The following is a 26,794-nucleotide window of genomic DNA, read 5'->3' as shown; positions in this document are numbered from 1 at the left end:
AAAGGAATCTTTTCCATGGTAAATTACAATTTTTGTCCTAAATAGCAATGATATCGATACATGTTGAACGACAGGGAATTTTATTTTAGAAATGGTTTCTATTTCTGCTACGTTGCGCCTGGAAAATCAACATACAAAGTATGACAATGATAATGTCATGTACTTATTATGTTAAAAGAATTTAACACAAATTGAATATCATTTGCACAACCTTTATAATCATACTAAAAGCAGCAATGGATAATTCACCTCTTGAAATTAATAAAAGGAAACAAAAATGTTCAATGTGAATTCTATGACAAACATCGTTTCAGTCACCCAGCATGTACTTTTAATAATAATATTAAAATGGTGTAATTTTTATTAATTTGATTATGTGCCATTTTGTTATGACCGCGACTCTGGAAGACTTTGAGTTAAGCTTTTCTCTGAGAAAAGAACGGCACTGAAGTCATTCTTAAAAAGGGAAGATGTGTTCAGAGTTTGCTGACCGGATACGGCGAATGTTTAATCTATCAACAAGCTCTGTTTCACCTTCGTTTCTCTGGTTGGTGGTAGCGCTATCCTATCGTGTGCAGAGGGAGTTTGAAAGACAACCGTTTATCCGGCCGTCGGATTGAGCGCTGTCAATGGTGAGTTTCCAGACCAAACATCTTGATGTGGGTCTGGCTTGTCAGGCTAATAGAGATCATGATTCTCCCAGCATGTAAAGAGGTTCTGACAAAATGTTAATCGTTGCAGTGTACTTAAAATGTTTAATTTATCTGAATTATAAAAACAAAACAAAAAACTGTTTGAATGAATGCATCACATTACTGGACTAATCGCCATTTTTGAATGAATATCTTGAATGATTCAACGGCATTTTTAAGCCACTTATCGCCACCTAGTGGTGTAACGATGTAATTGATACAATCGTTATTTGAAGGGCCAAGTTACTTTTCAAAAGGTGATTTGCTTTATTTTGATCGCATTCGCTACCGTTGGCATCAGTGTTTATATCTGAACTATAAACTTTTATCCCAGTACTTCTTTTATAATATGAATATTTGTAACACAGAACCGACAGTGAAGATGTTTAAACATGAGAACGGCTTTCTCTGGATCAGTGGCAGCACCAGCGCAGCTCTGAATGTTCCGTTGTGATGTCCACAAATTTGGGGACAAACAAATTGCTTGTCGCTGGAAACTTATCACATCACATCTGGTTTGGACACTACGGAAGCATGTAACCATCACTAAATATAAAATTAAATAAAATTGCTTATTTTCTCTCACAATAATTTTTTTCCCTCTCAGACTTGCATGACATAAACTAATTGCGAGTTATAAAGTCAGAATTGTGAGATAAAAAAATTCAGTGAGATTCTCCAATACAAGGCCAAACACAAGTGTGAAGACAAAAGACACAGTTTGCATCTAACCTACGTCTATCACAGCATTTGCAAAGAAGCAGCTTTCAGACACTTTATCCATTTAAGTGTGTGCTTATGTGCGGGGATGTTCAGAGGGAAAAGCAGATACTCTAGAGAATGTTTTTGATGGCCCAGCTTTCTTAGCAAACAAGATCCATAGGTCCATCTGCCCTGCATTTAAAAATCAATGGTTCTCAGCACAAGCTAGGAGGAAGACGGGGGAGTGTTTTAGTGGGATAGGAGACCTAAAAGTCTTTTTCGTTTCCTGCATGAGGTCAGACTACATGATGTCATAATGGACTCTTTACGTGCGTGTTATGGAAACTCATTAACAGCAGTGTGTAGGAAGAATCCTTCCTGAACTAGAACAACCATCACGGCTTAAACAGAAACGCTCCCACAAACAAAAACAATGAGTACTTTGTTGTCTAGGCTGGTATCTTTTCAGTAGTAGCACAGGAATTCTGGACCCAATACAATGAGTATGGGACTGTACAGCCCCACTCAAATTGACTGTAAAACTGTATCCATGTAACAAGCCAGATTTCCAGCTTCTCCATGATACATACGGCAATCAAAGGACTAATTGATACAATTGCCGTCTATGGGGAGCACATGATCAATAGCTAACATTTATCACCAGCTCCCCTTAGACACACATGTGCATGGAGGGACATTTCAGACCACCTTCTTAGAAGAGCCACTTCTCTATGCTGCATCCTTGAAAAAAGCTCCTTGACAAATGTCAAGTGCTACAAAACACAGAGCAACTATAAAATAAGGAGATCAAAGCCCATGAGGGGACGTCATAAAAAGTTGAGAAGGACACGGATTAAAAAGGTAGAAAGAGCTTGAGAAATAGACAGCTTAAGGAGAGAGAGAGAGAGAGAGAGAGAGAGAGAGAGAGAGAGAGAGAGAGAGAGAGAGAGAGAGAGAGAGAGAGAGAGAGAGAGAGAGAGAGAGGGACAAAGAATGTAGAAGCAGGAGGAGGTATGACACTCACTTGACATGATAGATTTTCATCTTCTCCCGTCGAGTCCTCCAAGACATGAAGGGGCTCCGTCTGTCAAGTGAGAGAAATGTGAATATGGAAAATCAGTGTCCCACGAACCATTGCAAGTAGAAAACACAATATATATCATGTGTGAAAGGTCTGGACTGCACCAAACACGCTAGCGCATAGTCAGACCTTTGACTAACAGCCTAACACTTGGTCCACATTGCTGCTTATGCTAGCCAAGAACTGCAAACTTTAAATTAAAAACAGGAAGAGACCACCTGACCAGCCAAAAACAACCAAAGTTCTGTTTTTTTATGTGCCAAAAAATAATATCATTGTCCAAAGGTAATAAGCTCTGGGTTACTTCATTTCATAACTCAAAACGTGAAGTGCATATATAGCTTGTGTGCCTCAGAAAAAGATATCATATCTTTAATTGATCTCTTTTTTTGATAACTATTTTCATGTTATGGTCAATAGCCAATAAACTGACAATATTACATTTATATTATTTTTTCTAAATACATTTAATTCAAATATTTTTAAATTCAGAATTTAAAAGTAAATTTAGGCTGTTCAGTATGAAAAATGGATATACATTTTGAGATTTGACTAAGATTACATAACAGTGTTATTATATTATAAGTGTTTAACTTTAAGCAAGTATTAGATGACTATGAAAGCCCATTTCCACCACATAAGAAATAAAGCATTTTTTGAAAATCAGAATTATAAAATGCCTAATTCACACAAAAACACTGACATACATCTAAATGATCACGAAGTCTTAATTATGAGAAGTCACTTTTTGAAGTCATTTTTTTATTAGTATATTTTAACTTCTGTTATAAATATACTAAATCATAATTGAAATGGGCTTCACGGCAATACTGATCAAAATATAAAAATAGTTATAATGAGCATAAACAACAAAATATCTAATATTAACCACTACTGATAAAACCTTTAATGTCAGATAATAACTGACATGACAAATCACTGACCCTGACAAACTTTGGTCACAGTCATATCATCAACATGGTACCTTAAAAAAGTATTTTGTTTATCTGATTGGGGCTTGTGAATTTCAATGCCTTTTTTATGAAATATGAATCATCACACATCAGTCATCAAACTGATTGTGGGCGGTCTGTAGGCAGTCCGTCTGAGGCTGAGACTACATTGAACATAACAATCGCAGTGTGGATCGGTTTCAAAGAGCGATACAAAGCCTTGATTACTACAGCAGACAAACACTTGTGCCAATAAGAACGTCTGCTCCTCTGCACCAAATGATAGTGGTGGAACGTCTTGTTAGACCGGGCCTACATGCTGTCATTGACTGTTTAGGGTTAATTAGTCAGGGTGGCATCTCAGACGGGCCGATCTGTCACTGCGCGAGAGTGAAACTGAGGGATGGCCCGTGATCATCTGCTGGCTGGAAAAGAACATTGTGTTACCTGCCTCTCTTTTCTCTCTCTCTCTTTCACAATTCAATCTCAGCAGTTTTACAGCAGCCTTTTTTACATGTGGATCAATGGGGTTGTAGCTGTAATTTCTGAACATTGTTTTGTCATTCCAGAGTAGATGACAGAACATGCTGGACTGAAAATTAGTTTATCTAATAAACCTGCAGTAACTTGCATGAATGCACTCATGCAAACCATTTATCTTTTGCAAATAATAATAATAATAATAATAATAATAATAATAGTCAGGTATTGAATTTGTCAGGTAACCTGTAGCAAATTTTAAAAAAATCTCATTCTGAGAGAGCAAACGGTCATGAAAATGTGATGTGGGCTTATGACTACAGTACATAATGTTTAAACTTTGTTATTGGTAAAATAACCCTTGGAAACCTTCAGCCACACAAATTCTGCTTCAAAACTCAGTCTAAAATTTGTAAGATTTAAAATGTGTTCTCTAACATTAATTTAATACATCTCCTTATATTCTGTTCTAGGCCTATGTAGTAATGGGTTAGTCGCTGAAGTGATTTTCCAGGGGGAAATGTTCTCCCTTAAAGGGAAAGTTCAAAAATAAAAATAACTACAATTTTGTGAAATATGAAAAGGTGATATTAAGCAGGACAACCAAGTAATTCTGCTCAAAATCTGTGCTTTACATATAAAAAAAAGACAAACAGGTTTGGAATAACATGAGGGTGAGTTAATATTTTTAATAATTGCGTCATATTTTTCATTTTCATGTTTGGATTAAGTTGAATTTCTCTTTAGAATAATCCTAAAAATATTTATCTGCCTGATCTCATGACTCAGTACACGTATGTGTCAATGACATGACGCATTATTTCCTTTTAAAATAATTGTATAAATTCATGATATATTTTATTCTATAAAAACTATTTGCATTGAATTAATTTTAGTACATTTAAATAATACATAATATTATTTTGTTTTGTTATCTTAAATTACCAAAATGTCAGGTGAACAATTGAACAGACAAAACATAATAATAAAAACTAAATACTATGGAATCATTTTGTGAGGAAACCGCTTATAAAATATGAGTTATTTTAAAGTTATATATTAAATATTATATATATATAATATATATATTACACATTTGTCCAGCAATTTGCATATTCTCAAATGTCAGGCTCTTTTAATATGAATTAAAAAGGTAATAACAGTAAACATGATAATGTATCATCCAGAGGAGCTCAACTGATTCTTCTGAATTGAAAAAGATCTCTTTCAAATACTGATAAAAACTGCTAATTTCAAGTATAGGTAGGTAGGTAGTGGTACACTATCTGTGTCAGGTGGTGCACCTATATACATACAACTATTCGGTCGCACCACCTGACATAAAAAGAGTCCAAAAATGTATTTAAACACTTTGAAATGTTATTTAACAACTGAAACTTGTTTAAATGCCTTTTTCATGACTCAGAATTGCATTACATCAGTTTTTAAAAGATTTTAAAAAAAATATATTTTATATATATATATATATATATATATATATATATATATATATATATATATATATATATATATATATATATATATATAATAACACACGTTAACGAAACTCTGCGAGATTCCCACAGATGAACGGATTCACCATCTATCTGTCATCATCACTGCACCGGCATGAATCAGACTTGGATTCATGAGCATTATGTGGTCTCATTCATTAAAACTTTAGTCTTCATTTACAAAGCAGAGTGAACAAGGTGAACTCATATGCTATTTACAAAGTAACTACAAGTCAAAAAAAATGTAAAAGGGCTTTGGCAAACGGGTCGTTTTAAAAGCATTTAACGTTAACGGTACGCACAGTGACAGACATAACAGGGGTCATACTCTATAACCGCTAATCCTCCAACATCGGATATACAGTTAAAGATCTGGAACAGGTTGTACAACAGCGGCACAGAGAAACTGCACAAAAAAACAGAAGTGGTGCTTTTATAATTAACATGTCAGTGATATAAAGCTTCATAATGCAGTGGACACTCACCTCACTCGCCGCACTGCCGATTGCCATCTTTCGCCAAGGGTCAACTAGTTGTGCCAGGGGCATCTTCACTTTTTGGACGTTGCTTGTTTTATGAATCAGGTTCAAAAGAACAATTCTGAGCTACTTTGAAGAGATTATGCCTGTTTGTTTCCACCCTCTTGACACTGAGAGAGAAAGCTTGGAGTCCGTTACGTGCCTAACGTATGCAAAATCGCGCCACCTTTTCGTCCACTCACTTCTGTCAGTCAGTGCAGCGTTTCCATAGGAATACAATGACCGTGTCCTGATCTCGCGCCAGTCGCCCTATCTCTCTCTACGCTTTCCCCTTTGACAGAAAAAAAAACACGTTCACGCGTTCTATTCACTTCCGCTTCTTCCAGAATGACGCACTGGATTGGCTGGCATGCCTGTAAATCATTAAAAGAGGGCGGGGTTAAATATGTGGGGCTCATCGTAGACGAACAGGTGAAAGCGCAGTGCATTTGATGCCCCAACCTGTGATCCGAGCAAACGCATATTTATATAACAATTATGTATTTAATATCACACTTTTACTGTATGGAAGTAAACAGATTAGGGTCACTCAGAAATATTATCTGTAAATATAATAATTATCTTTACCTATTCAGACTCGAATTAAGGAAATACAATGCTTTTTCTTCTCTCTACAAGAAACCCTAAATTAAAACAAACTGATCATTAGTTTATTAGTTATTTCTACTATTTATTCCAATGGACAATATATCTCTTTTGGTTTCATTAAATCCACTATGGACACTATATGGATTTTTTTAAATCCTGCGTAATAAGTGTTGCTTGTCAGTGTGTACTGATTCATCATCAACAATCATAATCTTTGCCATGATATGACATTGTAAGTAATGTACGCAAGAATGTACCCCCAATAAATTGGCATCTACCTTGTGATTTGACTTTATTCACGTCGTAGGTGGAGAGTGCGACACCTGCTGGTGAGTCTATTATTATACTCATCCTCCTGCTTGATTCAGTGACTCAGGACTTTACATTCTAACAAGCAAGCGACTTGAATGAACAACTGACGCAAATAGTCAAATTATTGCATATTTATTAATTCCATTCTTAGTTAAATATATAGACTACATGTCAGCACACGTTACACTGCCCATTACACACATTTTAGTGCTATTTCAATACAACTGTATACAATTAGGTTCTAGAGTAAGTTTTGGCATTAATTGTAATTAAGCCTTTGAAATACTGTACAATGACCAATTAATGCATAATTCAAGAAATTAGAAATTACTATATGAGCATAAGAATTGTATAATATTTTCCAATTTTATTCAATTTAATTCAGAGACCAGTCAGTTCCCTAGTTCAGTAGTCAGGGCAGGGAGTCAGCCCATCGACTTATGTCCTGATTAGTGCGCTGACTACTGAACCAGGGAACTGATTGAGCCGCACCCCATGTATGTGCCCTTTGCTTTTTTCTCATTAACAGATAAAGATGTTGCCCATTATTTTTTATATATATTTCAAATATTGCTCTATATGGACCCTTTTCACATTTCTAGGTTTCTCAGAAGCAGAAGACACCATAGTTGGGTAAACTTCTATAGTGGTGAACAGAAGACAGCAAATATAATTTCTGTATTCCCATTTGCTCTGATAGCAAAATAAAAATGTCATAATAGGGTTTCCATGACTTTCGTAAAAAAAATATATAGAGAGAGATAATATAGAGGTAAGAGGAATTTGCCAAATTTCCCATTTACTGCCAAGGTAATATAGCTCAAAGTGTAGTTACACATTAATAAATCCAAAAATCCAAAAACTAGATTTGCAATGTTGATAACTGGAAACACGTCATCTGAGTCTTTGAAAAGGGTCCTTTGATTCCTGTATTTTGTGCTATGTCTTTCCTAACAAATTAACAGTCTGCAAAACTAATTGCTAAATAACAACTGTTATGGAATATAATTATGACATTATGGATAACTATTTCATCCATCTTTTTGTGCGTATAGGTTTAGGAACAGAGCTCCTGTACTATGAGGGATGAAGTGCTGAATCATCAGCAGGCTCCTTAGCTCATGGATTTCAGCCTCGTCCAAGGGTTGGTGCCTCTGACCTCTAAGGGTGCATCATTGTAGAAGATGTGGTTGCACAAATCCTCCAGCGGGGGCTCTGGATCAGAGGTAGCAAACTGTGTTGCTTCTTCTATCTCCTTACGAATCTCTGCATCAATGTCCTGTTGTGATTACCAAAAACATCAGTTAAAAATCAACTCCCTCATGAAATAGTACATTTTTTACAGTCTATGGTCGTGAAGCGGTATATCGTGTACACAAATTCAGGCACTGGTAAGGACAGTAACTACCCTGTCTCACTGCACATTGGGAAACTGATTAATAGTTCAGGTGACATGACAACGTCCTCATTTTATAACATTTATATCATATACTGTTATTTATGAAGAACTAATTGATTAATATTTTTTTACATATACATGCAAAATTTCAGCTATAAACAAAATATAAATGTTTGCTAGATTATGTTCATTATCTGTCTGGTGATCTATGTTTATGCTAACAGTTGGCTTATGTGATTTATGTTTTGCACTTTAGAACTTGTTCTTTGTTTCCATGGGGCGGCAGTGGCTCAGTGGTTCATGTAGATTGTCTACAAACCGAAAGGTTGGTGGTTCGATCCCCGGTTCCACCTGACCAAGTGTCGAAGTGTCCATGAGCAAGACACCTAACCCCAGCATGCTCCCGACGAGCTGGATGGCGCCTTGCATGGCTGACATCGCCGTCGGTGTATGAATGGGTGAATGTGAGGCAAAAATGTAAAGCGCTTTGGATAAAGGCGCTATATAAATGCAGTCCATTTACCATTTACCATGGTGCATTATGGGACTTCTTTTGCAATTTTGTGTGTGTGTGTTTATTCCCCAGTTGCTTCTAAGAGTATTCAGGCATACTTAATTACTTGCTATTATTAGGTTTTGCATTTGGATATATATTTAGACATTATCAGAGACATTATCATTTCCTACAGTTTTCATTTTTGACCGTACAGATCAGTTCTTTTTTGTGTTCGTATAGCAAAAGTCACAAAAGTCACCATGTTTGAAACCGTTAGATACATTTTTGTAAAATAAAAATGTAAACCAAAGGATTAAGGTCTGTTCATCTCTTGATAAAATAAAGAGTGCACTAGACAAAAAGAATGATGCATCAAGTACCTTGATCTCCTCCACACTAGCCATGTTGCTACTAATCATGCGGTCCTTCAGCATAGAGATGGGGTCACTCTTACTGCGAACTTCCTGGATCTCTTCACGTGTGCGATAACTAAGGACAGAAAAGCACTGATTGAAGGTACAGCGAAGAGTGAGCTCACTGAAATGATGTGCAAACTAACTAAAACTAAGGAAAGAATGTGATTATGGAGGCTAGCAGATAAGGACAGGGTTTTAAACGAGCCGAGGATGGAAGAGCGACTGCCACAGGGGGAAAGGTTGAAGGTCAACCTCACCTGACCCCAGGATCACTCATGCTGTGGCCATGGTAACGATATGTCTGGAGCTCCATTAAAATGGGACCCTGGAGAGCCAAATATTTGCCCACCAGTCACATACTAGCCCTTGCTTAAATCTATAAGCCCCGCTTAACTTGTTAAGCAAGTAAAATATGTTTACCTTGCCAGATCTGCAATAATCTGCTGCAAACCTGGTTGCCTCTCTCACACCAAGAACATCCATACCATCCACCTGGAGGAAACAAAAAATAGGACTTGAAAGGGCTTATTTGCTCACATGTGCTTTTATGTACAACTGTAAAAAAATGTGAATATAAAATGAGTGTGAGGCATCTAGAAAACCTAAAAAAGAAAAAATTCACCCTCAGTCCAGGAATGTAGTCTCCTCTTTTGTAATAGTCTGTGCTTGCTGAAGCCCGTTCCACTGATGTCCCCATGCCATATTTATTATTCTCACAGATGAAAATGCAGGGGAGTTTCCACAAAGCTGCCATGTTAAATGATTCAAAGATCTGGCCCTGATAAGGGGACACATCAGATAAAGCATTATTTTGCAACAGCAGATTGCACACAAACATGTGAGCGCATGCAGAGGAAGTTTCTCTCACCTGATTAGCAGCTCCGTCCCCATACAGAGTGACACAAACCTCGTTCTTACCCTGATATTGGCATGCCAGGGCCACACCTGCCCCAAGAGGAACCTTCCAAACAGATTTGGATTAAGAAATGTTTGATTTAATGTTGTAGTAAACTATAATGCATGCATCTCACCTGGGCACCAACAATACCATTCCCACCGTAGAAATTCTTGGCATACATGTGCATAGAGCCACCCTTCCCTTTGGCAACACCACCCCTTCGACCTGAAATGAATTGTGAACATGTTCAGATTAGTCCTGGTTATTGATATACATTTCTAGATTTGAATCCAATTAACAAGTTATTTTTCAGTTACAGTCCATTTTGTTAATGTAAGGAATTGTCTCTCAGCTATTGCTGTAAATTATGTAGAAAAATTATGTAGTCCCCACCTGTGAGCTCTGCCATGATCTCTTTCACAGGCACACCTCTGGTGTAGGTGTAACCATGAGCCCTATATGCCGTGATCACATGATCCATGGGACTGATACCAGCCTCAATGCCTACAGCACAGGCTTCCTGAAAGGTTACAAGACAAATCATTTGACTTTGATTGTATGTGTAAACAGACTACAAGGCATTCAGTTTTGTATTACCTGACCATCGTACAGGTGACAGAAGCCTCGTATGATCTTTTGCTTGTAGAGTTGATCTGCCTTCAGCTCCATGCGTCTCATGGTCTGCATAGTGCGGTAGTACCTGAGTCCATCCTCTCTAGTGAGCACTGTCTGCACCAAAGGGCCTTCGTCCAAGCGATGAAGGTCACACCTCTAAAAACTGAACCATGTTCGACTTTTTTCTTGAATACATAAAGATTTTTTTGTGTATGCTAATAGGAAAGTTTACCTTGATGTCAAAACTGGCCTGAGGTGTGAAGTCTGCAAAAGAACGTGATGATACCACCACTCTGGAGCCCTGGACAAGAGTGGAGTGCAGTAATAAAACTATGAAAAAGCATTTTAATACAGTGAGACTGGGGGGAAATGCATTTAATTTGAAAAAAAATAATAATAATAATAATCTTGAGATATTGAAGGCCACTCTGTGGACTCAGAGCGAAATACTGTGAAACACACCTAAAATGAACACACCTAGGGTCAGTTAGATAGTTTTTAAAATAAATTAATATTTTTATTCAGCAAGGGTGCGTTAAATTGATAAAAAAGTGACAGTAAAGAATGGAACATTTTACTTTTATTCATCAAAGATTCCTGAAAATCCGATATCACCATTTCCAGAAAAATATTAAGCTGTTTTCAACATTGATATTAGTAAGACATGTTTCTTGAGCACTAATTTTTAGGATGATTTCTGAGGATCATGTGACACTGAATGCAGTGTGTGAAATGCATAGGAAAATATGAAAAATCTAACTGAATCTTATTGAACCCAAATTTTTAGATATTTGATATTTTTCTTACACAAACCTTCTCTTCAGCAAGCCTTTATTAACCCCCTGGAGCCGCATGGATTATTTTTATAATGGATGGATGCACTTTTTGGGCTGCAAATTTTGGGCTGCCATTTACTGCAATTATAAAGCTTGGAAGAGCCCGGACATTTTTTAATATAACTCTGATTGCATTCAATTGGATGAACTCTGATTGTATTAAATTGGATGACTTCAGGGTGAGAAAATCATGGGGTAATTTTTAAATTTGGGTGAGCTATCTTTTTAAAATTTGTAACAAATGACACATGATTCACAGTAAACAAAACGTTTTTTGATCTAGCATGAATAATTAAATATAATACAACTGACCGAAGACAAATACACTTTTGCTATCATTGATAAACGATTTCTGTGGCACTTTTAACTACTTTTAGGGTGGTTGAGCTGTTGCTGCTGGATCACATGAAGAAGTTAAGATGTGCTCCAAATCTTACCTCCGACACTGTCTGGGCAGCCTATAAAACAAAAACAAAAAATACAAATCATTAATGGGGCTAACTGCACTGTATACACTGTGTACATTACTGAATTAACTTTATTATAAAGAAAGTATAAAGATAGCCTGTATATGTATATATATATAAAAAAAACACAACATGGTTTATAATGACATCCATGTCATAACTAACATATCCATTCTTGTTACAATATTACAGTTGGACTGTATCACAGGCTGTGAATGGCTAAAAACAAACTATTATGATAAGTTAACAAATAATAAGAGTGACCAAATCAGGGCAGACACCATTTTAATTAAATACGATTAGTTTAGTGGCCATTTAATTTACAGTAAATATGAATTTGCATTTACTGTAACCATCTACAAGGTCGATGAGACTATACAGAGATCTAGTTTAGCCTCTTGTGTGTAAATCTTTTAATGCCTCTAAGCTAAACAGAGCTCGAATCTTTCAATGACTCTGTCTCTTTAACAGCAAACAGATAAGCAAACAGACACTTATGATACCTACATTTATTTTGGCACCGCCCTTGAATGCGTTTGCAATTACTGTCAGCATGTTCTGCATGCTCCAAACCCCAGGCTGTGTGAGCAGGAGTGTGCTTCAGGACTGGAGGATCAACACCACACAGTGAGCTGAAGCCAGAAACACTCAGACTAGCTCAGTATGGCTGGGTATTTGACTACACTCTGTTTCAAGAATTAAAGTTCAGCTTAACTTTGCATAGCAACAGCAACAGCAACGATAAAATGAAAAATAAATTAATGAATACAAATGTAAATAATAAATGTTAAATGAATATAACAGCATATTTGTAAGAATATGATGGCCACAGAAAATCTTTGTGGAGTTCCCCAAGGCAAAACATGTTGATATTTTTTAATGTTAGTTCAAAATAGTTTTTTACTATTTTAAAGTATTTTATCTTATAATTATTAAAAAAATATGTATAACATATAAATTAACAGAAAGACACGGTCTTATTGATGTATGCGACTGCAGTATGTTTCTGATTGTTTTATCAGTCAGGACTTTTATTTTGAAGACTTGTAAAGCTCATAATTCACGGTCATGATATTTTCGTAAAATAGAACAGTGCCACATAGCGGTAAAGTCGGGTATAGCAAGATATTGTTGATATTTTCTATTTCTCAGTCTCACCCCTCTGTTTGGTTATGTACTCTAGTTTTTAAAATGTTTGTAAAAATTTAAGTATTAAAAAAAAACCATTTACAGAGTATAACTTTTTAATTAAAAATAAATCGTTTTTTTATATTGTTATTTCATCTTCTAATTGTCTTTGCTTTAACATGCGTACAGAATTTTACACTTTGATCATACTTAACAATATATGATATCACGTATACAACGAATACAAATTATTTTAATGTAGGCCCATCTGAAATTTCTGAATAATATTAATAATTTAAAATATGCATTTTCAAAATTGTTCATTGAAACAATTTCATGATTATTGAAATATATATATATCTTTATCACTTCCATGCAGTTACAAAACTATATTTTGAGAGAAATTATCTGTTAGAACACATTATGCATGTATAAGTTTTTCTGAACTGTATAAGAATATATATGATTTTTTTCTCATTCTTTTTTTTATTTTAATTGTTTATTTTGTTTTATTCCACAAGTAAAATAAAACCACACAAGATATTTCCTTGTTTACACATTATTAACACTTTACTGCTTAATTTTGTTTTATGTGTTGTGAAACAAAAAACCCCCAAAAAAATCTTTCCCCCAAATATATATTATTAAAATTATATATTATCTCTTACGATAAGACATGTAATAAATGAAATAATCGAATGAAAGATGGGTAATATTTTGTAATTTATGAAAAACCAGGCGCACGTCTCCTCTTTACGTCAGCAGCGGAAGGTCAGTGCTCAAACGGAAGTGAGAGTCAGAGCCCATCCGCCATTGTGAAGCAGAGCAGGGGTAATATTCTCTCCAGACGTTACACAGTGTGTGAATGTTTCAGAATAACTTAAACACACCACACAGCCGCCAAGCTCCCCCAACCGTTTGACTTTCGCTGTCACTGCTGCCCGAGAGGACCGCTGCCGACCGTTTGAGACCGGGCGAGGAGATCAACGCCTGAGAAATACGCTGTGATTATAGGCAACCCGGAGAGAGGAAAAATAACGCGAACCCGCAGCGGTGGCAGGAGAGACCGTGGACAGTCATAACAGCGATCAGCTCGGGCTCCCGGAGGATGTCTGCGACAACTGTCGATCAGGTACGCGAGACGAACGCGCTTCCATCTATAAAACTATATAAACATGATGGTGCACGTAAAGGTAGTGGCTGTGTCTCAAACCATAGCTAGTTGCCTACATAGACAGCATTTTTGTGTTTCATTTACCCGCCATAACGAATGAACGTTCCAAAACAAGGAACGCACAGGAAGGTACTTCATTCGGTTGTAGAACGCAGCCAAAAGTCGCTTCTCCACAATCTGAGAGTCCTGGATATTTTTGATAGCTGTTCCTGTTAGGCCGAATTAGTGTGTTCATGTTCTGTTACTGATAAACTGGTGTTTTTTCTCTCTCTCCCTCTCTTTGTCACTGTCCGCACACCTCGAACCCAAAAAAGAGACCTAAAGGACAAGGTAACAAAGGTATGTAATGGAAAGACACGTTTTCTTCAGGCATGTCCACTTTTTCAAGAGACCTAAAAATGAACCTGTCACAAACTTGTACATCTTTGTTTCTTTTTTCGATGAAACCGATTGTTATCCACAGACTGACCTCCACAGCCAAAATTCAATTACATTACTTTTTTTTTCTTCTTGAAAAGAAAGTGAATGTCATTAAGTCAAAGAAAGTCAAATGAACGTGGATGGTGAACTGTCCCTTTAAGGGTGTTTGGTTTACTGATGTGCTTCCCACTCACTTGTGTGGATTTATAAATAGTCACTCCTTCTGTGAATCATATTTTATGTAGTGGACCTAAGTAGTCTTTGTTAATCTAGCTCTCTTTGTGTCTTCAAAGTCCTGACAAGCAATTAACTGTATTTGATATTCATATATACAGTACAGGCCAAAAGTTTAGACACACTACTATTTGTAATGTTTTTGAATGAAGTTTCTTCTGCTCATCAAGTCTGAATTTATTTGATCAAAAATAAAGAAAAAATAATAATATTGTGATATTATTACAATTTAAAGTAATTGGTTTTCAAGTTATGATCATTTATTTCTGTGATGCAAAGCTGAATTTTCAGTATCATCCCTCCAGTCTTCAGTGTCACATGATCCTTCAGAAATCATTCAAATAAGATGATTCATTTTCAAAGTTGGAAACAGGTCTGCTGCTTAATATTTTTTCATAACCTGTGATACTTTTGTATAATACTTTGATTAATAAAAAGTAAAAAAAAAGAATCAAATGTTTTCTATTTTAGAAATCTTTTGTAACAACAATATAGACTACTGGTCAGTAATTTGGGGTCAGTCATTTTTTTTCTTTTTGTGTGTGAAATAAATCAATAATTTTATTCATCAAGGATTTGTTAAATATATAATTAAATATATGATAGTAAATTACATTTATATTATTTGAATTTTTTTTTATTTTGAATAAATGCAGTTCTTTTGAACCTTTTATTCATCAAATATATTAGGGAGCAGAACTGTTTCCAACACTCATAATGAAGCATCATATTAGAATGATTTCTGAAGGATCATGTGACACTGAAGAAATCTGTATTTTTGATCAAATAAATGCAGGCTTGATGAGCAGAAGAAACTTCTTTTAAAAACATTCCAAATAGTAATGTGTCCAAACTTGTCCTTGCTTCAAAATAATAATTTCCCAATTTACTTGTGTAAAATTGCGGTCTCATTACTTATCAAGATCATGGTGTATTGAAGTAAAATTAACTGACACACACTCTTGTCTATTTTTTATATATTCTATTTTGTTCAGTGCAAAACGGTTCGATGCATCAGAAGGATGCTGTAAATGATGATGACTTTGACAATTATATGAGCAGTCAGACAAATCAGGTGAGTTTCTGTCCTTATGCTGTCATATCTCTCATATTTTATTATAACTGTATTTTGTTAGGCACTACCTTTCAACTGTTTGGGGGTGGGGAGATAAAAATCTATCTATCTATCTATCTATCTATCTATCTATCTATCTATCTATCTATCTATCTATCTATCTATCTATCTATCTATCTATCTATCTCTATCTATCTATCTATCTACAAGGCTGCATTTATTTGAACAAAAATACAGTAAAAATGGTCATAATGAGAAAATAGTTTTACAATTTAAAATCTACTGTTTTCTGTTTTAATATATTTTAAAACGTAACTGATTCCTTTCATGGCAAAGCTGAATTTACAACATCATCACTCCAGTCTTCAGTGTCACTATGATCCTTTAGAAATCAATCTAGATAATATGCTGATTTATCTATTTTGAAATCAGTTGTGCTACTAAATCTTTTTGTGGAAACATTTATTTTTTTCAGGATTCTTTGATTTTTTTTAAATAGAAATTTCAAAAGAACAGCATTTATTTGAAAAAGAAATCTTTTGTAACATTACAAATGTATTTACTGTCACTTTCGAACTGTTTAATGTGCCCTTGCTGAATAAAACACTTTCTAATGGTAGTGTGTTTATCACAGTTTTCACCTAATATGTTTTTGTCACATCTTTATTTAGCCATTGGTTCATTACATAATCATTACTGACTTATCTTTAATTACACCCTACAGAGTAATAGCTACCCACCAATGTCTGATCCCTACATGCCCAGCTATTATGCTCCCTCTATTGGATTCCCTTACTCCTTGGGAGAGGCTGCTTGGTCCACCGCAGGAGATCCGCCTATGCCATACCTGACCACATATGGACAGATGAGCAATGGTGAGCATCACTTCATTCCTGACGGAGTCTTCAGCCAGCCCGGTGCTTTAGGCAACACACCCCCTTTTCTCAGCCAACATGGATTTAACTTCTTTCCTGGAAATGCAGACTTTTCCACCTGGGGCACCAGTGGTTCTCAGGGACAGTCTACACAGAGCTCAGCGTACAGCAGCAGTTATGGATATCCCCCAAGCTCCTTGGGCCGGGCCATTGCTGACGGACAGGCCGGATTCGGCAGTGACACACAACTTAGTAAAGTTCCAGGGCTCAGTAGTATTGATCAGGGAATGGCCGGGCTAAAGCTTGGCTCCGACATGTCGGCTGTTACGAAAACCGTTGGGTCACCTTTAGGAGGGACGCCAGGTATGAGTAGCATGGCCGCCAACAGCATGCCACCTGTCAGCTGCTCCGCACCAAAACCCACATCGTGGGCAGCCATTGCGAGAAAACCCGCAAAACCACAGCCTAAGCTGAAGCCAAAGCCAAATATGGGTTTGGGAAGCGGCCCCACGATCCCTCCACCGCCGATAAAGCATAACATGAACATTGGTACCTGGGAGGATAAAGGCTCCATCACCAAACCCCCTCTCGCTCAACAGATGCTGCCCCCTCAGCAATTGGTGCAGCAGCAACTCTTGGCCCAACCTCAACCCATGCTGCAGAGTCCAATGCCTCCTCAACCCCAGCACCAACACCAGCAGCTCCAGCTACAATCTCCTCAGCACCCTCAGCAGTTGCCTCCTGGTCCTCCACACCCCCACCCACACCCTCACCATCACTCACAACCAGGTCCTCCGCAGCCACTGCACCCATCTCAGGTGCAGAACCCCCCACCCCAAAATCGCTGGGTAGCCCCAAGGAACCGAGGAACCACGTTTAACCAGAACAGCGGCATGGAGAACTTTGGCCTTGGGACGGGAGTCCCCATGAGCTCGTCACCTTCTTCCGGTGAAGTTCACCCCGTGCTGGAGAAGCTCAAGGCCCTCAACAATTACAACCCCAAAGACTTTGACTGGAACTTGAAAAACGGACGGGTTTTCATCATCAAGAGCTACTCTGAGGACGACATCCACCGCTCCATCAAGTACTCCATCTGGTGCAGCACAGAGCATGGAAACAAGCGCCTGGACGGTGCCTACCGCTCGCTCGGTGCCAAAGGTCCACTGTACCTGCTCTTTAGTGTCAACGGCAGCGGACACTTCTGCGGTGTGGCTGAGATGAAGTCTACCGTGGACTATAATGCCTATGCCGGCGTCTGGTCCCAGGATAAGTGGAAGGGCAAGTTTGAGGTTAAATGGATCTTTGTTAAGGACGTGCCCAATAACCAACTGAGACACATTCGCTTAGAAAACAATGACAACAAGCCTGTCACCAACTCCAGGGACACTCAGGAAGTGCCCCTAGAGAAAGCAAAGCAAGTGCTTAAAATTATTGCAACTTTCAAGCATACCACCTCAATCTTTGACGATTTTGCACATTATGAAAAACGGCAGGAGGAAGAGGAAGCAATGCGAAGGGTAAGCGCAGCTTTCTGCCACTCTTCACAATAGCAGAAAGCAAGCACTGCACCTTTAGATCTCGTAAACATTATGTTTTAGTGCTGTCCGCATGTCCATCTATTTCCAAAGGTAGGTTTTTTTAATAGAAACATTTCTAAGCCAGATTAGTCTTTAGTCTTTCTGTTTCTCTTTCTGCTGCCTATTTCTGAAAAACGACAAAAACGGTGCACTCATAATTAGAAATGAAATGTCTGCGCTGGTAACTCAGTACATAATTACTGGAGGTTATGTAATATGTTGTTTGTGTTTTATTGCTCAACATTGCTTGCTCATAGCCCATTTCCCCTATATTTCAATTAACCAAACTGCTCTTAATCCAAAAGTCTCAGCATAGGTATTGTGAAATAAATTATGTTTAAAAAAAACAACTAAGAAGTCTCTGCCCATCTATTGACAAAAAGGCTGGTGTCGAGCGGTGACGCCAATCAGTGTCTCTGCTCAAACAGCAGGCAGATGTCCCGTTAATAGATTGGACTTACATCATTTCCTGCCTAACCAACACAAATAATTGATGTCTATGCCCATTACCTTGGCACCAGCTGCATTTTATCCGTGTATGTGAGTTATGAATGGCATTTAGATCAGCTTTCACATGATTTTGGGGGTTTATCAGACTCTTAAGGATGATTGTCTTAGTCATTTAATATTCTGTCCTAATAGCGTTGTTGGAACATGTTTAACACCTACACTTAACTCAGTGGCATGACTTTGTGTTAGTGTGATCATGTACTCACTTAAAATATTGGGAGTGACTCTTAAACTTGTTATGGTTGACATGGTAATAACCATAGCAACATTTTGCCATCACATGCCTGTTAAGAAAAAACATGAATACCAGCGGTCTAACTTTTGTAGTTTTAGATATTTTGACCAAAACTACCAGAAATGTTTGAATTGTCCAGCAATTGTTAATAATCTCCCGCTGAGCAGGATATTTGTTATATTATGCATGTAAAGCTGCTGCTTTTATTCTTATGAATAACCAAATAGTGAATTGACTAAATTTAGAAACTACATGAATATGGCCTGTATGCAGCACTCTATTGGCCTTATTACATCAAGATGTCATTTGTATTCAGCTGATTGAGTATTTGTCACTTATACAATATATTGTGCATCTTTATGTAAGCCACTACAGGATTGTTAGTCAAGAACATAAAGGAAAAAATTGCAATCAAAATTCCTTAATCAAGGTGTCTTGTTGGTTGGACTAATTTAGCTTCTTTTCAAAACCGCAGATTTTTTTTTCTCTAAACCTCATTTTCTATCTATTTCATTACCTTGCCAATCATGTTTAGATTGCCAAAGCCATAATAAAATCAACTATTTAAAGTAAACCGGTCTCCAAGGCCTGTGGTTTAAATTGTGAAATCTAATGCTTGATTCATCTAATGACGTGATTTGATTCTATGGCATAAAGCAGGGCATCTGAAATTAAATAAATAAAATTGTGTGTGTGCGTGTGTGCGCGCGTGTGTGTGTGTGAATATAAAAGCTGTGTGATTTATTTTTGTTATTAGAAATGTTAGCCGTTTATTAAGAATGACGAGCTAATGACATAACTATTATGTCAGTCTGCGAAATTTGACATTTTGACAGATGATCCACTCACCAACTGTTAATTGTGTTTGTAAATTCACTGTCTATGTTATCAGTAGCTCCAGTTAAGATTAGTAAAGCCTTGAATGGCTTTGTTGTTCTAATGAGCCTAGGCTAGCTGTATTCATACATGACCCCTGATTTAGCTAACATTCCCTTGCATTCATTCATGGTCACTGGTAAAGCAGTGTTAAGCACTGTCGTTGTAAAAAATTTTTTTTAAGCTTTTAATTTTGTGCCCTATTCCTATTTTTGCCCTGTAAGTCTAGCCTCTTTATGCTAGCTATAAATTTACCTGGTTTATGCACTGAAATATACAGTAAGTTGTTTCTCAGCTCGTCAAAATAATAATAACATGTTTCCTTTAAGCTGACACCTATGATGTGGTTTCAGCATAATTCAAAAGCAAGTTTTCAGTTACTTGATGACAATTTAGAAATACCCTGTTCACAAACATCCATGATTAATTTATTCTTCAATCAAATGTCCAAAAGGGGTTACTACGTGAGTAATATTCAAATGTTCATGTAGCATTTATCATATTTATGAGAAATGGTGTAAATATTTGAAATTGAATTGAAATTAAGAGAAACACTCCCTTCATTCTTCTGCCCCCAAAATAATGAACAAGCTATGCAACGACTAACAGCTGGCGCATCAGACATCTTGTGCAAGTATGGATGGGTCAGCTGTGATTCTGCAACAACATATCTTGGTTCTGTGAAACAGGACAAAACAATGTTACGGCCCTGATATACTTCGAACGAACTGATGTGGTTTCATTTCGAACAAAATCAGGCTGAAACGAAACTCGTTTTATGTTTGATTTGGGAGTCCAAACAGTTTGCCAAAGCATTCGGGAGAAAATCGTTCTGGCTGGTATAAACCTTCAAACTACCATTGGTCTGAAGTGATTACGTAATAGGTAGGTGTTTGCTGAGGCTCCGCCTTCATTGACATAGAAATCTTCTATATACTATAAAGCTGCTTACTTTTAAAGGTGCAGTGTGTGATTTTTAGCAGCATCCTAGGGCGAGGTTGTGAATTGCACAATTTAAAGTTTTTATACTCTACTGAAAACATAGTTATGTATATTATATTACATTTTTTGTCAATATATCCTCATAAATATTACACACTGAACCTTTAAACAATCTATTAAATAAAGTGATATATAAATAAACGTGGCATGACTTTACTGAAGTGCTGAATTGCTGAGCTTGTGCAAATATTCACATCACTAGGATCAGATGCTTTCTTAGCTGCTGCTTTCTCACAGCTTTCATTTTAGTTCGTTTTGTTATTGAGAAGAGGGCGCACAGCGCTAATTAACATATTCATCTAAATGCCACTCTCAGCTGTGTGGGCTATGTCGGGATCTGTACCGCTGGTCAAGTATTTCAAAATTCTTTTTTACCACAAGCAAAAAAGCTATTGCCGTGAGTATATCAGGGCCTTTACTTATGTATTGAGTAATATGTGAGTAAATCTAACGTCTCTCCAGCACTGAAAGCACATTGAGCTTTTCCAATATTAATGCAAGTCCTAGCTCTTGTCACATTGTACCCCTTAAAAATAAGGAAGCACTGAAATGAAAATTCTGATAACCGAAAATGCTGCTTTTTCTCTCTCTCGCATAATTGTATTAATATTAATCTTTAGTGAAATTAAATTATTTCAATCATGCTGTTATACAAATACAAACCGATAAAATAAAATGACACTTTTTTTTACAATTCTATACTGCTCTGATCCTTTCCTCTTTGGTAATATCTCAGCCATCTATTTCTACAAATGTATACAATAAATTATAGAATTTTAAATATCCACCAATTTAAAGAATTCTCAACTGACTTGGCCAGAATTTAAATATCAGTTTATAAGGTTAGTGTATCAAATTGTGATGTCAGATCACTAGTAAAAACACTTTCTGTTCCATCATCCGAGTTTACACAAACTGGCTTAGTAATAGACAAAGATCTTCCTAAAGGCTTCCTGTTCCATTTAATCATCTAATTTTGTCTCTTTTCTCTCTTTGTCTTTCTTTACAGGAGCGAAATAGAAATAAACAGTAGGTTTACAGAGATCTCCTTGGTAGAACATCAACACTAATGATGTAGAACCTTAAATATTGTGTAACCTCAGAGGAAGAATGATGTACGAACACCTAATCAAGACAGTGGACTTTTCTGAGTCAACTTCTGATGGATCTGCCCTTAACGCTCAAATCTCGCACGAAACGGAAAGAAAATCACTCACGTAAACTGTATCTTAAAGCACTTTCTTCTAAAAGCTTCTACCAGTACCCTTAACAATCATTGGACATCTGTTTGGTATTAACTGACTAACCAGTGTAGCTGGTCCTGAGGATTTCAAATGTATTTGTAGGCTCATTGTTTAGTGTTTTTTGTTTGTTTTTGTAAATCATTCAAATTTTAGCGCTCTATACATTTGAGCACACTCAGAGGAGACAAGAATTATGTATCCAAGGAAAGAAAATTCTTTACTTGAATTTACGTGAAGCTGTAAGAAACCTAATTGAGATGCAGAAGCTTGCGTCCCACTTGACTGAAACCCAAGTCAGAATAATTACGTCCGACATTGTAGACTGACTCCACAATAGCCCTTTCACCTTTGTGTATCAGCATCTATTTCTGTGTACCAAAAGATAATTTTGCAACTTGGTGCAGAACGACACCAGCCAATGCACTTTTCTTTTTTTTGTATTTTTGTTTATTTTTTCTTGCAATCTTGTAATTCAAAAGTGCATTTGTCTTAGGAGAAACCTGCTCAAATATGCCATAAGTTCCTCTGAAGTCCATCATCCTCAGACGTAACCAGGCCTGGTGTTCAGGAAAGCCTCTTTAATGCTTTTTTGGACTGATCAGGATTCTGATCTGCTGCTAATCAGGATTTAGTCCGAATTGCCGGAGCTCAGCGAGAATGTGACAGTTTTCTCCTATAGGTGACTCGCTAGCTAAAATAAACATTATACATGTTTAGCGATGCCACGCTTTGAGTTTTTCATTTCAGAATGTGCCGTTTACTACTTTAATTTACGGGCGCAAGATATTGTCCAAATTCGTATTGCATGAGAACTTTTGGTTTTGCTGTTTGCAAGTATATACTGAGCATTAGTCAGAGGCCATGCAAATTAAACAATCTATTTAGGTCTTGAGTATATTGATTGATTGAATGATAAATACATATTGTTGCTATGGCCTGACGTTACAGTCCGAATGTTTCCCCACTGGGGTCCAGAAGTGCAGGCTGCCGGTGTCTTAAGATCACACTCCCACTGTAAGACACGATCTTCTCAAAACATCTGTGAGTAATGCAAAGTAATTACAGTCTCTGCTATTTCCTGTTTGTTCACTGGAAGCTGCCTTCTCCACAGGCCACTTTAGGCTGATCTTGCTTCAGGGTGATGTGGGTAAGAAGAACTGGACCCTGTGATGGGACAGGCATCACATCTGGGTTCACGTTCTACAGTCGCGGGACGATGACACTGCTGCAAAAAGAGACGCCTTCCGCCCCCTTCCTCTGTGTGCTTTGGTTTATGGCCATGTTTGTATAGGTTACTGTAAATCAATGCTTCTTAATGATGCTGATGCTAACAGGTATGATGTGATTGATTAATTTGATTTGAAAAATAAATATAGATTTATGGAAACATTCTGAAATTGTCTTGACTGCAGCAGGTTTGTTTTTATGTATCGCATGGCAGCATACCGGATTTAATCTTAAATGACAAACTAAACCCGAGTTATAACTAATTTCAATTGAGGGAACTAATTGACTCCTTTCATTTAAGTTTTTAAAATTCATTTAAGTGAATTTATTTCACTACAAGTTTATTTTCTTATATGACACTAAACTCACTTAGACACTTTACGTTAATCAAACATAAACCTCAATAAAACAGGAACTCTACTATTTACTTGAAAAAAAAGTAAACTACTATTTACTTGCTTGCTAGATAACTTAGCTGTTTAGCTTGGTAGGTAGCACACGAGCTAATACCAACACATCAAAAAGAGCAATTTCTAGCCCACTTCCAAACAAAGTAATATGTATTTTACAATTCCTTGCTTATCCTCGTAATGACCACATAGGCCCTACTCTTCAGCACAATGGTAATGGCAGGCATAACATAACGCATGAAAAAAGTGTAGCGCCCGCGCCTCTTGCGGTTTAAATAAAATGCTTATGTCTGACTCATTGTCGTCATCTTAAACTGCGAGAGGCACTGGCGCTTCACTTTTCCCATAAGTTGAATACGAAGGCGCTTCGCCGGAAGCTAGACAATTTACTTTATAAAGTTTTAAATATGGATATTTTTCTTACACAAACTTATCGACTTGCCTAAAAAGGTCTTTATTAACATCCCGGAGTGGTGGAGCAGTTATGATGGATGGCTATCTTTTATGGACTTCAAAAACGACCCAACAGTCACTGCCATTATAATGCTTGGAAGAGCCAGGACATTTTTAATATTACTCCAATTGTGTTTGTCTGAAAGACTTAAGATGAGTAAATCATGGGCCAAATTTCATTTTTTGGTGAACTAACCCCTTAATATAGTGTAAACATGCAAAATAACATTTAATTTCAACATTTAGGCTAGCTACTCTCCTTACGGAGTATGAAGCAAAGCATGCTGGTAACTAGATATAGCCTACGAAATGATTCAGTAGCTTTGCTAAATTACTTTTTTTTCCTTTTAAGCGCAAAGAACTTTCACTAATATTCGAGTGAAATATATGTGATGTAGGCTTTGCGATGCATTTGCAACTTTTCGTGCCATCACTTTAATTTTAGGGGAAACAAAACTATTGTAGCTAAATGTGCTGCAATAATCTCATACAGAAACACAAGTCTGAATGCAACATTTTCGCATGGATTCGTTTGAGATGACATTTAAACAGTTGCAAGTCTATATTTTACCTGGAGTTGTTGTGTTTAATGGCTCATCCATCAGGTGGCGCTATTGCTCAATACATTCTGTGGCTGAGGCGCTATTGTGCTATATATATTGTGTACATATATTCGACATATATTATTTTTTGTTTTTATTAAACAGTATAGCCTAGTGTTAAAATAGGAGTTAAAAAACGTTATATTTTGTATTAATATAAGAAAATATTTTAACTTAATTAAAATGCTTAAAATAAATGAAGATATAAACTCCAATAATTTTTGTTGATTTAAACTTTTAATAATATTTTTTTGTGCGGAAAATATAGTTGTTAAATTTTTTGGATAACAAAGTTAATGATGGTTATTTCATGTCATCAGTTAATACCTCTCAGTTTGTACATGTTATTTAGATACTATTTATTTAACAATGCTTTTAAAGCCACATGATCCACTAGATTCCCATATTACAGGATTTTTCGAGGGTGACTAACATCATTTCTCCTCTTGGTTATCTTTTGCAAACCTGTGTTACATTAGAGCGACACCAGTTCCACTACCTGTAAAAGAGTCTAGACAAGACGAGATGTTCTTGGCGATTTGGGGGGGGGGGGGGGGGGAGAGAGAGAGAGAGAGAGAGAGAGAGAGAGAGAGAGAGAGAGAGAGAGAGAGAGAGAGAGAGAGAGAGAGAGAGAGATGGAGATGGAGATGGAGAGAGAGAGTGTGTGGCCTCATGAACATGGTGACAAGGCCTTATGTCATTTAGGTGAAACGACAGAGTTCGTCTCTCGCCCAGAGCCCCTTCATCTTTAATCAGGCAATTACAACATGAACATGGCACTTGTTGTCCAATCTGCACCTTGAGTAAAGTCAATTAATGGTGGCTTGCCAAGAGAATCCATTTGCGTGACATGGGGAATTTCTCTGTGTGTGGTGCTTCTGTATAAAAAGTAGTAATTACTAAGATGGAGGCTTTGAATTAAGACCTTAGCATGTTCACAGCATAATGTATCAGTACACCCATCTGGCTCGAACTGCTAAACACTTTCTTTTACTTTTTTTTTTTAGGTGAGTTTGTACAACACAGTGCTATTAATAACCTTTGCTTCTCTCCCTCTAATTGCCAGTTTGGCTCACAGGCATGCAAAGAACAAAGGCTGAATATGCAAATGATGATTTTTATTTCAGCCTTTGTGCTGGCTTGGGGTTTCCTGGCCCTTGTTTATGAGAAGTCGGATCAGATCACAGCAGGCCCCTAGCTAGAACTAAACATACATCTCAGATGAATCACAGCAAATCAATAGACCTAGACCTGTAGAACTGTGCTATGTACGTATAAAGCACTTGTTTTTAAAAACATGTAAATGCATCTCTAGAATATTTTATATGAGAATATGGGCATTTTCCTGAGTGCATCTTCTTGAGCTCTGCAAAATTGCCAGTGAACTTTCAAAGAGTGTTGTATATGTGACAGTGAAACAATGAGTGGTACTGCAACATACTTCACCATAGCACCGGTTTACATATTTATGAAGTGCTTAATTGTATCATGCATCCTAAAGGGTAAAGCTGCAGTCAAGACTTCAGTATTTTATCATGATGAACAAACCGAGTGCGTGATTTTATCAGAAGAAGCTGATTCATTCTGATACAGTTTGAATGGTGTTCTGTTATTCTACAGATGTTCCTTTCGAAGGCTCAGCATAGCCAATTAGGAAGAGATGAGAGCCACAGCCAAAGGCCTTTGATTCTGCTCTCTTTGAAGCAACTGCCGTATTTAACTGCTGAGAGCAAGGTTACGCTGAAGCTTTATAAGGATGGGTGC

The 26,794-nt window shown here is 36.9% G+C and overlaps 3 protein-coding genes across 7 annotated transcripts in view; 1 reads left to right on the top strand and 2 right to left on the bottom strand.

Annotated features, from left to right (window-relative positions):
* Positions 1–6,275, bottom strand: part of rps6ka3b (ribosomal protein S6 kinase, polypeptide 3b) — a 50,927-nt gene extending 44,652 nt beyond the window's left edge. Inside the window, exons 1-2 of the mRNA XM_067434384.1 lie at positions 5,908–6,275; positions 2,419–2,478 (exon numbers count right to left, since the gene is read on the bottom strand). Coding sequence (XP_067290485.1) covers positions 2,419–2,478; positions 5,908–5,970 — 123 coding nt within the window. The 5' untranslated portion in view covers positions 5,971–6,275. The remainder of the gene's footprint in view (positions 1–2,418; positions 2,479–5,907) is intronic.
* A 738-nt stretch (positions 6,276–7,013) lies between these two features.
* On the bottom strand, positions 7,014–12,630 carry pdha1b (pyruvate dehydrogenase E1 subunit alpha 1b). 4 transcript variants are annotated; one of them, XM_067434642.1, is made up of 12 exons: positions 12,496–12,630; positions 11,959–11,979; positions 10,918–10,986; positions 10,668–10,841; positions 10,464–10,590; positions 10,204–10,295; positions 10,041–10,133; positions 9,795–9,950; positions 9,593–9,664; positions 9,430–9,497; positions 9,137–9,245; positions 7,014–8,140 (listed from the first exon to the last, which is right to left on the bottom strand). In XM_067434642.1, exons 1-12 carry the CDS (start codon positions 12,550–12,552, stop codon positions 7,976–7,978), a joined length of 1,203 nt encoding a protein of 400 aa, XP_067290743.1. In that variant the 5' UTR covers positions 12,553–12,630; the 3' UTR covers positions 7,014–7,975. The 4 variants fall into 4 exon arrangements, with proteins under 4 accessions (XP_067290743.1, XP_067290746.1, XP_067290744.1 ...); XM_067434645.1 differs by having other exon boundaries at positions 10,918–11,015; positions 12,496–12,624; XM_067434643.1 differs by lacking the exons at positions 11,959–11,979; positions 12,496–12,630 and having other exon boundaries at positions 10,668–10,848; positions 10,918–10,979.
* A 1,248-nt stretch (positions 12,631–13,878) lies between these two features.
* On the top strand, positions 13,879–23,701 carry ythdf3 (YTH N6-methyladenosine RNA binding protein F3). 2 transcript variants are annotated; one of them, XM_067434521.1, is made up of 5 exons: positions 13,879–14,248; positions 14,605–14,629; positions 15,940–16,019; positions 16,744–18,411; positions 22,104–23,701. In XM_067434521.1, exons 1-5 carry the CDS (start codon positions 14,225–14,227, stop codon positions 22,125–22,127), a joined length of 1,821 nt encoding a protein of 606 aa, XP_067290622.1. In that variant the 5' UTR covers positions 13,879–14,224; the 3' UTR covers positions 22,128–23,701. The 2 variants fall into 2 exon arrangements, with proteins under 2 accessions (XP_067290622.1, XP_067290621.1); XM_067434520.1 differs by lacking the exon at positions 22,104–23,701 and having other exon boundaries at positions 16,744–19,130.
* The last annotated feature ends 3,093 nt before the right edge of the window (positions 23,702–26,794 follow it).

Source organism: Pseudorasbora parva, chromosome 24 (assembly GCF_024679245.1).
Source record: "Pseudorasbora parva isolate DD20220531a chromosome 24, ASM2467924v1, whole genome shotgun sequence".
Taxonomy (NCBI): Eukaryota; Metazoa; Chordata; class Actinopteri; order Cypriniformes; family Gobionidae; genus Pseudorasbora; species Pseudorasbora parva.
This window is presented reverse-complemented; position numbering and strand designations above follow the sequence as displayed.